Source organism: Callithrix jacchus, chromosome 9, assembly GCF_049354715.1.
Source record: "Callithrix jacchus isolate 240 chromosome 9, calJac240_pri, whole genome shotgun sequence".
Classification (NCBI taxonomy): domain Eukaryota; kingdom Metazoa; phylum Chordata; class Mammalia; order Primates; family Cebidae; genus Callithrix; species Callithrix jacchus.
In genome coordinates this window covers 132,001,868-132,015,525 of record NC_133510.1, presented here as the reverse complement: position 1 = coordinate 132,015,525, position 13,658 = coordinate 132,001,868, and the positions used below count along the sequence as shown (strand labels likewise).

Genomic DNA, 13,658 nt, shown 5'->3' with positions numbered 1-13,658 from the left:
ATAATGTGCTTTTTGCATTATTTGCATATTCTACTTAGCTATTTATTTGCTTAGCAAATACTGATTTTAAACAGAAAAGCAAACTTCCACTTGTCCAAGCTGTTAATGTTTTACTTAGCAATATTTTAATAAACACAGTGACATAAAAGTGACTAGTTATTACTGACAATATGTATCAAAAGCTGTAAAAGTGCATATGCCCTTTGATCCTAAAGAAAGTGGGCTCCAAAGGTTGATGCAGAAGCATGTTCATCACATTGTTTAAAACTGAGGGGAAAATGGAAATAAGACACGACCATTCATAACTACGCTGCAGAAGAACATTCAATGACAGAGGAAATATATACAATCTATTTCTAACACGTTGCAAAGTAGGCTACTAGATTATAAGTATAATATGATTGCAATTTTTAAAATATACACACAAACTACAGAGCAAAAGTCAGATACAGCAACATCTCTTCATTCAGAGCATTTATCGAAGTGCTTAGCACATATGAAATACTCCACAAAGAATGTTTTAATATCTTATATATAATAAATATATAGAGATATAAATATACATAATTAAATATATAAAATATATTTGTTTTAATATATAGATAAATTTTTTTTTGATACGGAGTCTCACTCTGCTGCCCATGCTGAAGTGCAGGGGCATGAACTCAGCTCACTTCAACCTTCGCCTCCCAAGTTCAAGCGATTCTCCTGCCTCAGCTTCCCAAGAAGCTGGGATTACAGGCACCCACCATCACATCCAGTTTTTTCTTTTTTTTTTGTATTTTCAGTAGAGACAGGGACTGCACCATGTTGGCCAGGCTGGTCTGGAACTCTTGACCTCAAGTGATCTGCCTTTCTTGGCCTCCAAAGCACTGGGATTAGAGGTATGAGGCACCATGCCTGGACTACAGATATTTTTAAAAAGAAGTTGCAAGGTTATATGGTAAAAGTATATCTTTTTTGCAAAGTCAATTTTGAATAAAAAACAAAAACGCACGCACAAACAGTGGTCATCTCTGGGTGGCGAAATTGCAGGTGCCATATTACCTTCTTTGTATTTTTACCCAGTTTCCAAGTCACCTCCATAAGTAATTTAATACTTAAAACAATGAATTTGTGTCCTTTTTAGGGACAAGCATGAATCTGAAACCATCATTCTCAGCAAACTGACAAAGGCACAGAAAATCAAACATCACATGTTCTCACTCATAGGTGGGTATTGAACAATGAGAACAAATGGGCACAGGGAGGGGAGCATCACACACTGGGGTCTGTTGAGGGGGGCTAGGGGAGGGACAGTCGGGGGGGAGGTTGGGGAGGGATAGCATGGGGAGAAATGCCAGATATAGGTGATGGGGGATGGAGGCAGCAAACCACCTTGCCATGTAAGTATCTATAAAACAACCTGCATGATCTGCACTTGTACCCCAGAACCTAAAATACAATTTTTTTAAAATGCCACAGGGAATACAGATGATGGCATTTAAATGTATTGTTGTCATTCCTACATAATAAATTTTGGATTCTTTTGTTTAAAAATAAAAATACTATCAGAAAAAAAATTATTTAAAGTCAATAACTGCTATATATTTTAAATTACAGTTTAATAAATAGAAGGGTGTCTAAGAAATGCATAGTGTATGCATAGAGTGAACTATCACACAGCCAGTTAGCCACAGGATAGGGCAACTCGACGTCTGCAACGGGTGCAGAGAAAGTCCCGGACACCTTGTTAAGTGAAGAGCTCGCGGTGCACAGGGCAGCTCTTCTTACTGACAGCGGTGCTTTTTCCACATTATGCTACACAGAGACTTAACCTTCAAAAACATAACCCTGAGGAATAAACACGGTTCAACTTCCATATGCACAACAATCAGGAACGAGCAAGCCAAAGTTTAACCACATTTACTCAGAGCAGCGCGGCGTCAGTTCTGAGCGTTTGCGAGGCTGAGCAGTGCAGTTGATTTCTCCCCTGCGAGCAAGTTGGCTCTGCAGAGAAATCCTCTCCACCTTCAAGTCTTAGGAGAAGCAAACCTAACTTCAGATGACTTTGTGCTTATTTGCAGCAGAGATCAAGCAGGGTAAAACTGAGAACTGGGAGTGAAGGAAGAAAAACAAAAGCCCAGCAACCTGACTAGGGGAGAGATAGGTTCTTGCCCATCTGTTAGTAGGATATGAACTGGAATAACCCTTCCATACAGTAATTTGTCAGTGTCAATCAAAACAAAAATTACACAGCCCTTTGGCCTGCAGGTTTTCCCAGGAATTTATATTTCCAACATCCTCACACAGTGGAGTAAAGAAATATAATGGAAAATACTCCAGCCTTCCTTGGAATAGCTAAAAAAAAAACAAGAGAGAGACTTTTAATAAGTACGGTGCATTCTCACAGTGGAATACCTCACAGCCAATAAAAAGAATATAACAGACATGGCTTTGTGGATTTGGAAAAGTAGCTGAGCTAGGAGTTAAATATACAGATCGAATCCCATTTGTGGGAATAAAATGTTCTGCGTATGTGCATAAAACACTTTAAAAGAAACAACAGGGGCCACACACAGTGGCTCGTGACTGTAATCCCAGCATTTTGGGAGGCCAAGGCAGGCGGGTCACCTTAAGTCAGGAATTGGAGACCAGCCTGGCCAACATGGTGAAAGCCTGTTTCTACTAAAAATACAAAAATCAGCTGGGCGGGCTGGCATACGCCTGTAATCACAGCTATTCCAGGTATTCTGGAGGCTGAGGCATGAGAATCACTTGAACCTGCTAGGTGGAGGTTGTAGTGAGCCCAGATCATACCACTGCACTCTAGCCTGGACCACAGATTAAGACTCTGTATCAAAAAAAAAAGAAGAAGAAAGAAAGTAAAAAATAGATATCACTTTACAGAAAACAACACAACTTTTTGGGGGTGGAATGGGAGGAGGGAGAGCATCAGGACTAGCTAATGGACGCTGGGCATAATACCTAAGTGACGGGCTGATCTGTGCAGCAAACTACCACAGCACACGTTTACCTAAGGAACAAACCTGCCTCCTGCACGTGTACGGCTGAACTTGAAAGTCAAAGAAAAAAAAGAAAAGAAAGCAACATAACTCACAGTCAATAGAATCACTAAACTCAGGGCCGAGGCTCTGTGACTGTGTAAAAGAGCTGCAACAGTCAGTGACAACCTTTCAAAGGTTCCTGCTGGTGGGAACTGAGGTCTCCCACCAATGGCCTTGTGAGTGCACCATCATACATGCACATCTGCAAGCCCCAGTCAAACCAGCAGATGAGACTGTAGCCTCATGGGAAACCCTGAGACACACCACCCAGCTAAGCTGCTTTTGAATGCCCACAGGAACTAAGAGATAGCAAATGTACTGCTATAAGCAACTACGTTTGGGGGTAATTTGTTACATAATAATAGATGACCAACACAGTATATATATATATATATATGTATTTCTAGGAGAATATACACATGAAAATGATAACTGTGGGTTGCCTCTGGAAATGAGAAATGATACAGTGAAGATGAGAGGCGGAAGACAAGCTTGCTTTTCATACTATACCACTCAGTTACATTTTACTCTACACTGGGGCAATTTTCACGTATTACCTGAGAAAAGAAAGAACACGTAGTAAGATGTGCCCATATATGAAGAGAGAGAGGGCTCAACGTCCTAAGGCACAGGAGGCACGAAAACCAGCTGGAGCTTACATAAGGTTTGATACAGTGTAAAGAAATTTTTTAAAAATCATGATTAACAAAAAAACTTCTAAAGGTTTTACAAGTGTGACACATTTTGCTGATCAAAACTTAATTCTGCTGTGTTAATGACTGGGGCTAATTTTGATCCTCAAATGACATGCTATATATTCACATATTACCCTTAAAATGGTGCAGCACAAATGACCACTACTGTGCCATTTAATTCATGTTTGAGGAAAGCCACACAGGCTGAACAGGAATAAAAATATCTGTCTTGCTTCATCTGGTGCCTCCTATACCCTCAGTAAAGTCAGATGGGTCTTCGGAGTGTTCAGAAAAATGTTCTGCACAGACAGAATAAATAAGGTGCACGTGCGTTTTCTTGCAACGTTCTCAGACGCCACATTTAAAAGCGTCCTCCAAAGATTGATTTTCTGAGAGAGTGTATCATTGTTTGACTTCATTATGTGCTGTTCGTTGAGAGCTCATATTCTGTGAAGTTACATTAAGTCATTTGCAGCTTTCTGTCAGGGAGAGATGTAAATCATTTCTGTCCCATAGAAAAGATACTTCCAGAGCTTGGGGCCCATTGCCTTGCTGGATGTTAGTCAGTTCTGCAACTGACCTGGTGAATTTTCTCTGATATTCTTTATCAAATTGCCAGTTTAAACTCCAGTGGCTCGAATGTGCTTTAAACTGGTTTTAACTTCTTAGTACTTTCCTCATAAATTGATAAGTGCTCCTTTGTATTTGTAAAATAATCCTTTTGAAAAAATATATTTTGAAAGATGAAACATGTACTGAAAAAATTCAGGGCCAGACTTATGTCTGTGATCCCTGCATTTTGGGAGGCTGAGGAGGATGGATCCCCTGAACGTTGCCCCAGTGTAGAGTAAAGGTGTTCGAAACCAGCCTGGGCAACAATGGTGCGACTCTGTCTCTGCAAAAATAAAACTAAAAATCAGGGAACATGGTGGCATGCACTTGGGAGACTGAAGTGGGAGGATTGTTGATCCCAGGAAGTGGAGGTTGCAGCGAGCCGAGATTGCATCACTGCACTCCAGCCTGGGTGACAGAGTAAGACCCTGTCTCAAAAAACAAAATTCAGATGATACTATTAATATGGTAAAAACAGCTTCAATACACATCCACTCTTGAGTGACACAGTTATCACATTTAAGAAAATTATGCACTAAGAAAACAAATCGAAGAGATTATTGCATGTCTCCCATTTCTGAATTGAATAAATAGGAGACATTGTTTCCCATATTCTTAGACATTGCAGGCACTTCTGGTTTTCAGTATTTCTGGTATTCCACTTTTGAAGAGAAACAGGGTTACCTTGCAAGAGGCGGCCTGCCCTATAGAGATGAAGAGCCAGGGCGGCCTCGCAGTTCTCAGCCAAGATGAGGTTTGCAATCTCAGATGGGCTTCCAAAGTCAAAGGCATCTTTCAGAACGCACACGTGCCCTGCAGCCTCCAGGTGGGCCCTTTACCAAAAAATAGAGAGAGGAGAGGAAGAGGCGAAAATGTTAATATGTAACAGGTTGCTGCGACAATAAAGTGTTTTTGTTTTTGTTTTGAGACAGAGTTTCACTCTTGTTGCCAGGCTGGGGTGCACTGCTACAGTCTTGGCTCACGACAACCTCAGCCTCCTGGATCAAAGCGATTCTCCTGCCTCTGCCTCTGGAGTAGCTGGGACTACAGGCACACACTACCACTCCTGGGTAATTTTTTGTATTTTTAGTAAAGACGGGATTTCACCATGTTGGCCAGGCTGGTCTCAAACTCTTTTCTCAAGTGATCCACCTGCCTTGGCCTCCCAAAGTGCTGAGATTACAGAAATGAGACACAGTGCCCAGCTGCTATGATTAAGATTTTACATCAATTTCATTAGATTAATTATTTACTGAATTGCCCTTTGTAAGCACCCTGCCTCAAAATATAAGAGAAGGCCCAGAGTCAATGACATTAATCATTCATCTGCCAGTCTCAAATGTGCAGGACTGTGGCTAGGACCGAGGCCACTGGAAGGAAGGCTGATTCTGGAGGCCTTGACAGCCTTCAGCCATGGGACACCCACTGCCCTTTCCAGTGGCATTTGCCACATCAGACCCCTCCTTTTCTATTTCCTTAATTCCATGTTTTTTCTCCTGTCCTTGAACTGTAGTATCTAAAGATTGTTTCCAGGCCTCTGTTGCTCAGTTCTCTGAAAAGACTTTAAAAGTCACCTATTAATATAGCTTCAAAAAATCTTTCCTGTTCTTTCCATTCTACCTGCCACACACACACACACACACACACACATACACACACAGTATTTATGTCTTTCAAACATCTCTCTTTCTCTTCATCTTAGTTTAAGTTTCTAGTAACATAAATATAAAATACAAACCTCATAAACAATAAAGAAACTTTTTCAAAAGTGACAACATAAACAAAGTCAGAAGACAAATGAGAAACTGGGCAAAAAACTATTTACAACTCTTACTAAAGAAAAAAAGTTCATCTGCTTATTATGTAAAGAGCATTCGTAAATCAATAAGAAAGAAAAGCTAACAACACAATAGGAAAATAGAGATGAAGTCTGGGTAAGATGGCTCATGCCTGTAATCCCAGCACTTTGAGAGGTTGAGGCAGACAGATCTCTTGAGCCCAGGAGTTTGAGACCAGCCTGGACAATACAGTGAAACCCCATCTCTCAAAAAAAAAAAAAAAAGGAGCTGAGTGTGGTGACACATTCCTGTAGTCCTGGCTACTTGTAAGGCTGAGATGAGACAACTGCTTGAGCCTGAGAGGTTGAGGCTGCTGGGAGCCATGATTCTGCCACTGTACTCCAGCCTGGTGATGGAGTGAGACCCTGTCTCCAAAAAAAAAAAAAAAAAAAAAAGGACTAGCCTCGGTAGCTCAAGCCTGTAATCCCAGCACTCCAGGAGGCCAAGGCAGGCAGATCACTTGAGGTCAAAATTTGAGACCAGCCTGGCCAACATGGTGACACCCCTTCTCTAGTAAAACTACAAAAATTAGCTGGGTGTGGTGGTGTGTGCCTGTAATCCCAGCTGGTAGAGAGGCTGAGGCAAAAGACTCGCTTGAACCTGGGAGCTGGAGGTTGCAGGAGCCAAGATCGTGCCATTGCACTCTAGCCTGGGCAATAGAGTGGGGCTCCATCTCAAAAAAAAAAAAAAAAAAGAAAGAAAGAAAGAAAAGAAAAGAGAAAGGAAGGGAAGGAGGCAGGGAGGGGAAGGAGGGAGGGGGGGGAAAAGAAAAACAGAGGTGGGCACAAAATTGCTATCCACAGAAAAAGAAATACAACTGAGCTCCTGAACAAAGAAAATGATGCTCAACATCAGCCGTCCTTTTAACCCAGAAAATCTGTAAAGATTAAAAAATTGACCTGGGGCTTCCTGAAATAAACACTCCTGTACATTATCTGTGACAGAACAAATTGGTACAACCTCTCTGGTGGGCAATGCAACTGCAGCTAGAAAATCTGAAATGCACAAACCCTGTGACCTAATAACTCCACTTCTAGAAATTTATTCCAAAGATATATTTGGATACATGTGCAAAAGCATGCATCCAGGAATACACGCAGCAGCTGTGAAGCAGCAAAAAGACTAAAAAACTACCTCAACGCGCAGCCACAGGGCACTAGTTATATTACGGTAGATGCACCTAGTCATGTTCTTTTGCCATCAGAAGAATGCAGTAGATCACTATGAAGTGTTAATGAGTTTCAACATTCGCTGTTAATGAAAGTGAGCAAAGTGAAGATACTTTTGTGTATATACACTGTGTACGCACAGAATGCCTCTAGAAGGATACATCAAAAAGAGGTAACAATGACTATGTCTAAAGAGGAGAATCAGGAGGCTCTGGCTTGTAACCACAGCACTTTGGGAGGCAGAGGTGGGAGGATCACTTGAGCTCAGGAGTTCAAGACCAGCCTGGGAAACATGATGAAACTCTGTGTCTACAAATAATGTAAAAAATTAGCCAGGCATGGTGGCATGCACGTGTGGTCCCAGCTGTTAGGGAGGCTGAGGTAGGAGGACAGGTGAGTCCAGGAATTCAAGGCTGCCGTGAGCCATGATCACGCCACCGCAGCCTTGATCTCTACAGGCCAAGACCCTTTCTCAAAATGAGAGAGACAGAAAAAGAAAGAAAGAAAGAGAAAAGAGACACACAGGCTTTTGTATTGTCAGATACTTTTCACCACATGCATGTATTATCTTTTTTAATTGATGTGTGTGTGTGTGTATGCGTGCACGCACGTGCATACACAGCAAACAGGATCGGGTCTCTTGTCTGCTTAAAACCTGCAAAGAGCTCCCCGTATCCAGTTCAACTGTCAACCGCGTGAGACTGGGGCCCATTTCTATCCTGCTTATTAATGGCTGAATGTGTCTCTGGGATAAATGCCTCAGCCCAGAACACAACTCACCCTGCATGGCAGAAGCACACTCCACTCCAACCACCCTCCCATGGCAGGACCTGTGGCACATCACGCTCCCTTCTCGAGTCTCCATGCCTCTGACATGGCACGTCCTGCTGCCAGCTCCTTTCCAAGAACTCTCCTGACAGCCCAGTTCCCACCACATAACAGTCTCTCAAAATCCCCCCCTTTGTTTTGAGCCTGTCGCTGTCACCCCTCTGCGCTGCATTTATTTGGAAGATGGAGTCACATCTTACTTGGGGCATTGATGACAAAGTCAGGGCATACATGAAAATCAAGTACATTTAAAATCACCCTTGACAATCTCTTAAACCATCCAGACGGTACTACAGAACGAAGTTCAAATCCAACCTAGCCTTTTTTTTCTTTTAACTCCAGCAATGAAATGGTTATTTATTCAGCTGAACACAAGGTGAATTAACTGGTGTGCATTTAGGGGCAATATTGCACAGAATCCTGAGGAAAACAAAGAAGAGGAGGACATGATGAAGACGATGAGGAAGAAACAGGGAGGTCTCAAGTCTTCACTGTGATCACCAAAGGACCAAGCTGCTGGCACCGTGGGAGCCGCAAAGAAACATTAGGTTGGAATCTTCTGACTCACAGACTCACGCTGACCTGGGGCACACGGTGCGATTCTACATTGTACTAGTATGTGGGTGATATTTTTGTCTTTCTCCTTCGGCTTCCTTTTCATAAACTGTTGTAACATCACTGTGCAAATAAAGAATAACTATGGTCTTGAGACTTAAGCTGCTCTGAACTGCTGAAGTGCACCCTGTGGCTCGAGCCCACCATTTTCACGCTAATGTGATTCTGTCGTTGTGGGTGAGTAACGTCTCTTCTCTCCCCATCAAAACTAGCATCCTTTGGAAACGCTGAAGGTAACTGACCAGCAGAACCAGGATAGATGCCGGCAGCAGTCGAGCTATTAGCTCACTTCAGTCTAAAGCATGTAAAATACATCACACAAAAGTCAGGATTCAACATGCTTCTGACCATGTCTTGAGCCTATCATGGGTGACTAATTGCTCTTTTGTGTTCTTCGTAAAGCTCTAAGAAATGAGAAGTCAAAAATAAACATTGATAGATGGAAAAGGGGCTGAATTCTACTTGGAGAGGCCATTCCCGAGAGACTCACACAGAGTCAACACAGCAGAGGGCATGGAATGCAGGTGGTTACATAGAGACCATCGGTACTTCCTGATTTGTTAATTTTTTTTTTTTTTTTTTTTTTTTTTTTTTGAGACAGAGTCTTGCTCTGTGGCCCAGGCTGGAGTGCAGTGGTGCGATCTCGGCTCACTGCGACATCTGCCTCCCGAGTTCAAGTGATTCTTATGCCTCAACTCCTGAGTAGCTGGGACTATAGGCATGCACCACCACGACCGGCTAATTTTCGCATTTTTAGTAGAGATGGAGTTTCACCATGTTGGCCAGGCTGGTCTCAAACACCCAACCTCAGGTGATCCATCTGCCTCAGCCTCCCAAAGTGCTGAGATTACAGGCGTGAGCTGCCGCACCCGGCCTATTAAGCATATTTTTAAATGGTATTTTGATACTAACTTTGTAATCTCATATTCTAAATGTATTTTTTAATCTAAATTCTCCGTGAACTAAATCGTGCCCTTGTTTCTGCTTGACTTGCGATACCTTTAAATGGATCTATGCTTTCCCCTTCTGTCAAGTAATAATTCAACTAACAAATTCACTGAGCATCTATTATGCCCAAATAATTCTGGTTTGACTCAAAAAGGCCTTCTTGGAAGCAAAAGCATCTCCCATAAATGAAGAGACTTTGAGCATTTACTTGGCAGGTCCACAAAAAGAAGAAGCCTCTGTGCGCCCCCGACTCAAGATTCACAGGCATTCTGTGGCATCCCCCGGCCGGCAGCCATCCCTTTTACCTGCGTGTACAGTAGAGTTTGGTCATTTCTGTGTGTGTGTGCGCGCCGTGTGTGTGCGTGCCGTGTGTGTGTGCGTGTGCGTGCCGTGTGTGTGCGCGCATGCGTGCGTGCCGTGTGTGTGTGTGGGTGTGTGCGTGCATGCGTGTATGTGTGCTTTGTTTGAGACAGAGTCTCAATAAAATTTGCTGGAGTGCAAATTTGTTTACTTTTGAGATGGAGTCTCGCTCTGTTACCCCGGCTGGAGTGCAGTGGCCTGTAATCCCAGCACTTTGGGAGGCCAAGGCAGGTGGATCACATGAGGTCCGGAGTCCGAGACCAGCCTGGTCAACACGGTGAAACCTTGTCCCTACTAAAAATACATAAATTAGGTGGTGCACACCTGTAATCCCAGCTATTCAGGAGGCTGAGGCAGGAGAATCGCTTCCAGGAGGCAGAGGTTGCAGTGAGCCAAGATCACACCACTGCACTCCAGCCTGGGGGACGGACCAAGACTCTGTCTCAGAAAATAATAATAATAATAATAAAGAATACAGATGGGAACTGTTTAAAAAAAAAATGGAAAAATGCAATCACCTAACAGGCAAAGTGAGTAGATCGGGAAGTGTCTTGACCTCAAATGTCAACTGGGGTCAGATGAAATGAATGAACTGGAGGTGAGGACGGTGAAACCATCAGGCATTATGAGCTCCAAACCGGAGGGGAGGTCCTTTTGCAGGGTCAGGGCCCGTAGCCCAGTGAGATCCAGAAAGCCACATGCAGCAGCTGAGCACTAAAACTGAGCCTAATCCGAATAGAAATGCGCCGTGTGAAAGACACACACGGCTCATTTACACATGCACATGTATAATATATATTACTACTTATACATTAATGTATAAGTTATATGTATACACATATTTATAATACATATTTCACATGTGTATTATAAATATTATAAATATTTTAAATATACAATGTATTTCTAAATAGACGAGGCTAGGTATTGTGACTCAAAACTGTAATCCCAGCACTTCAGAAGGCCAAGGCGAGTGAATGGCTTGAGCCCAGGAGTGTGAGACCAGCCTGGGCAACACAGAAGACCCCGTCTCTGCAAAAAGTTGGCCAGGCGCGGTGGCTCACACCTGTAATCCCAGCACTTTGGGAGTCCAAGGCGGGTGGATCACAAGGTCAAGAGATCGAGACCATCCTGGCCCAGCTGGGTGTGGTGGCACGCACCTGTGGTCCCAACTACTTGGGAGGCTGAGGCAAAAGAATTGCTTGAACCCAGGAGGTGGAGATTGCAGTGCCGAGATTGCACCACTGCACTCCAGCCTGGTGACAAAGCAAGATTGCGTCTCAAAAAAAAAAAAAAATACAAAAAGTAGCCGGGTGTGGTGGTGTATGCCTGTAGTCCCAGCTCCGTGGGAGGCTGAGGTGGGAGGATGGCTTTAGCCTTAGAAGCCGAGGCTGCAGTGAGTCGAGGTGCTGCCACTGCACTCCAGCCTGGGTGATGGAGTGAGATTCTGTCAAGGAAAAAAAAAAAATCAAAATCATGTTTGGATATGTTGAGTGAAAGAGAATATAGTATTAAAGTTGATTTTATCTGTTTCTTTTTGCTGTGTTTAATGTGACTACTGGGAAATCCAAGTGGACCCACGGGGCTCATATTATGCTTCTAGGTGAGAGTGCAAGGTCAGATCCCATGGGCTCTCGCGGTCAGTACCTGGCCGATCGAGGAGCTACTCACACTGCAAGGTCACCAGTTACCCAGAGAAGCCAGGCATTTCAACGTCTATGAGAATCTTCCCAATGATATTTCCTACTCCTTCAAGGTTCACAGTGCCTGTTCCTCCCCGACATCTTCAGAAGTCCCGGAGGGCTGCGTTTTCCATTTCCCTTCTCTCTGAGACCGAGTGATGCGGGTCAGTGTCACCGCAACGGTGTCTGTTCCCACATGCGGCTTCCTAAGACCTTGACCCTCCCTGGCACTTATCTGAGTAGGACAAAACCCACCTCCACATCCAGGGTGCTCCTGCAGGCTCATGCCAACCGAAGCATCTGGGTCTCCACACACCCACCCCTACATGTTCAATTCTGGGATCTGGGGTCGTGTTTTCACAGACTCAACCTGGCAGGTTCTCGCTGGGCCTGACCTGGGATGCATGAGCCCCGAGAGGGGCTGGCGAGGAGATTCTGCCAGAGAAGGAAGTGGATGCAGGACACTGAGATAGGTGGACTCCTGTACGTGTCCTCTGCTGGAAAACCAGCCCAGGAGGCCCTGCCTCTAGCCTTCTTATGGCAAAAGCTATGACATGGCCTTCATTGTCGAAGACAATTTGGGTTGAGTTTTCAATTCAACTGAGCTTTCAATTCAATTCAATTCAATTACTCGAGGCAAAGGATCTCTAACCCACACCACCATCATAGCTGAGCGCCCTTATTATTACGATAATCCTTTGGCCTCCCCGGAACTGCAGACCAGTGACCTCTACCCCCTAGGACTCTGGCCTTTTCCTCCAATTCTGGTGAGATTCCAAGCTTCACCATTTCTATTACTTTCCTGTCAACGTCTTAACCACTCTCTCCCATCCCCTAGTCTCTGTGGCAAGCATGAGAGCATCTGGCACGACGCCAGGCCTGGACACTCTCCAGGTCAGCTTTTTCCATGGCAGGCCCGGGTGCCGGTGCCTGCTGGGGACCCCCCGAGGCAGAGGGTAAGCCCTGCAGACGTGAGATGGGATCCCACAGGGCTCACTGCTGTGCTGGGCATCTCTCCTGCGTTTTCAGTGACCACGTGCACCTGCTGTATGCCCAGCACCCTCAGGAACCGAGGGTTCAGTAAGGAACAAAATATGAACAAACCCCTGATTCCGGGGAGGCCAAAGGGCCAACTTTCTTTTTTGGGGGGGGGTTGGGGGACCGAGTTTCACTTTTGTTACCCAGGCTGGAGTGCAATGGTGTGATCTCAGCTCACTGAAATCTCCACCTCCTGGGTTCAAGTGATTCTCCTGCCTCAGCCTCCCGAGTAGCTGGGAACACAGGCAACCACCACCATGCCTGGGTAATTTTGTATTTTTAGTAGAGATGGGGTTTCTCCATGTTGTTTCAGGCTGGTCTCAAATTCTTAACCTCAGGTGATCCACCCACCTCAGCCTCCCAAAGTGCTGGGATTACAGGTGTGAGCCACCACACCCAAGGCCAACTTTCTAGCACAGGGAAAAGATCAATAAGCCAGAATATTCAGCCAGATCTCCTCTACATCAGAGGCAGCTTTGTGCTCGGGAGGAAAACCAACAGCCCCAGGGAGGCAGGGAAGAGTGTGTGGTGAAAAGGGCTGCTGTCTGAGAAGGGTGGGCAGGGGAGGTCCCGCTAAAGAAGGTGACATTCAAATAAAAGCCTGAAGGTGACTGGCGCAGGGGCTCACATCACTCGCTTTGGCTCATCCCAGCACTTTGAGAAGCCAAATCGGGCGGATCACATGAGGTCAGGAGTTCGAGACCAGCCTGGCCAACACTGTAAAACCCCATCTCCACTAAAAATACAAAAATTAGCCAGCTATTATGGTGTATGCCTGTAATTCCAGCTACTCAGGAGGCTAAGGCAGGAGAATCACTTGAACCAG

At 44.5% G+C, this 13,658-nt stretch overlaps 1 protein-coding gene across 7 annotated transcripts in view; it reads right to left on the bottom strand.

The window, feature by feature from the left end:
- GLT1D1 (glycosyltransferase 1 domain containing 1) overlaps positions 1–13,658 on the bottom strand; it is a 127,573-nt gene that overhangs the window by 98,863 nt on the left and 15,052 nt on the right. For all 7 annotated transcript variants that reach the window (XM_035258175.3, XM_035258181.3, XM_035258176.3 and 4 more), the window contains exon 2: positions 5,039–5,187. In XM_035258175.3, the coding sequence (XP_035114066.1) occupies positions 5,039–5,187 (149 nt within the window). The remainder of the gene's footprint in view (positions 1–5,038; positions 5,188–13,658) is intronic.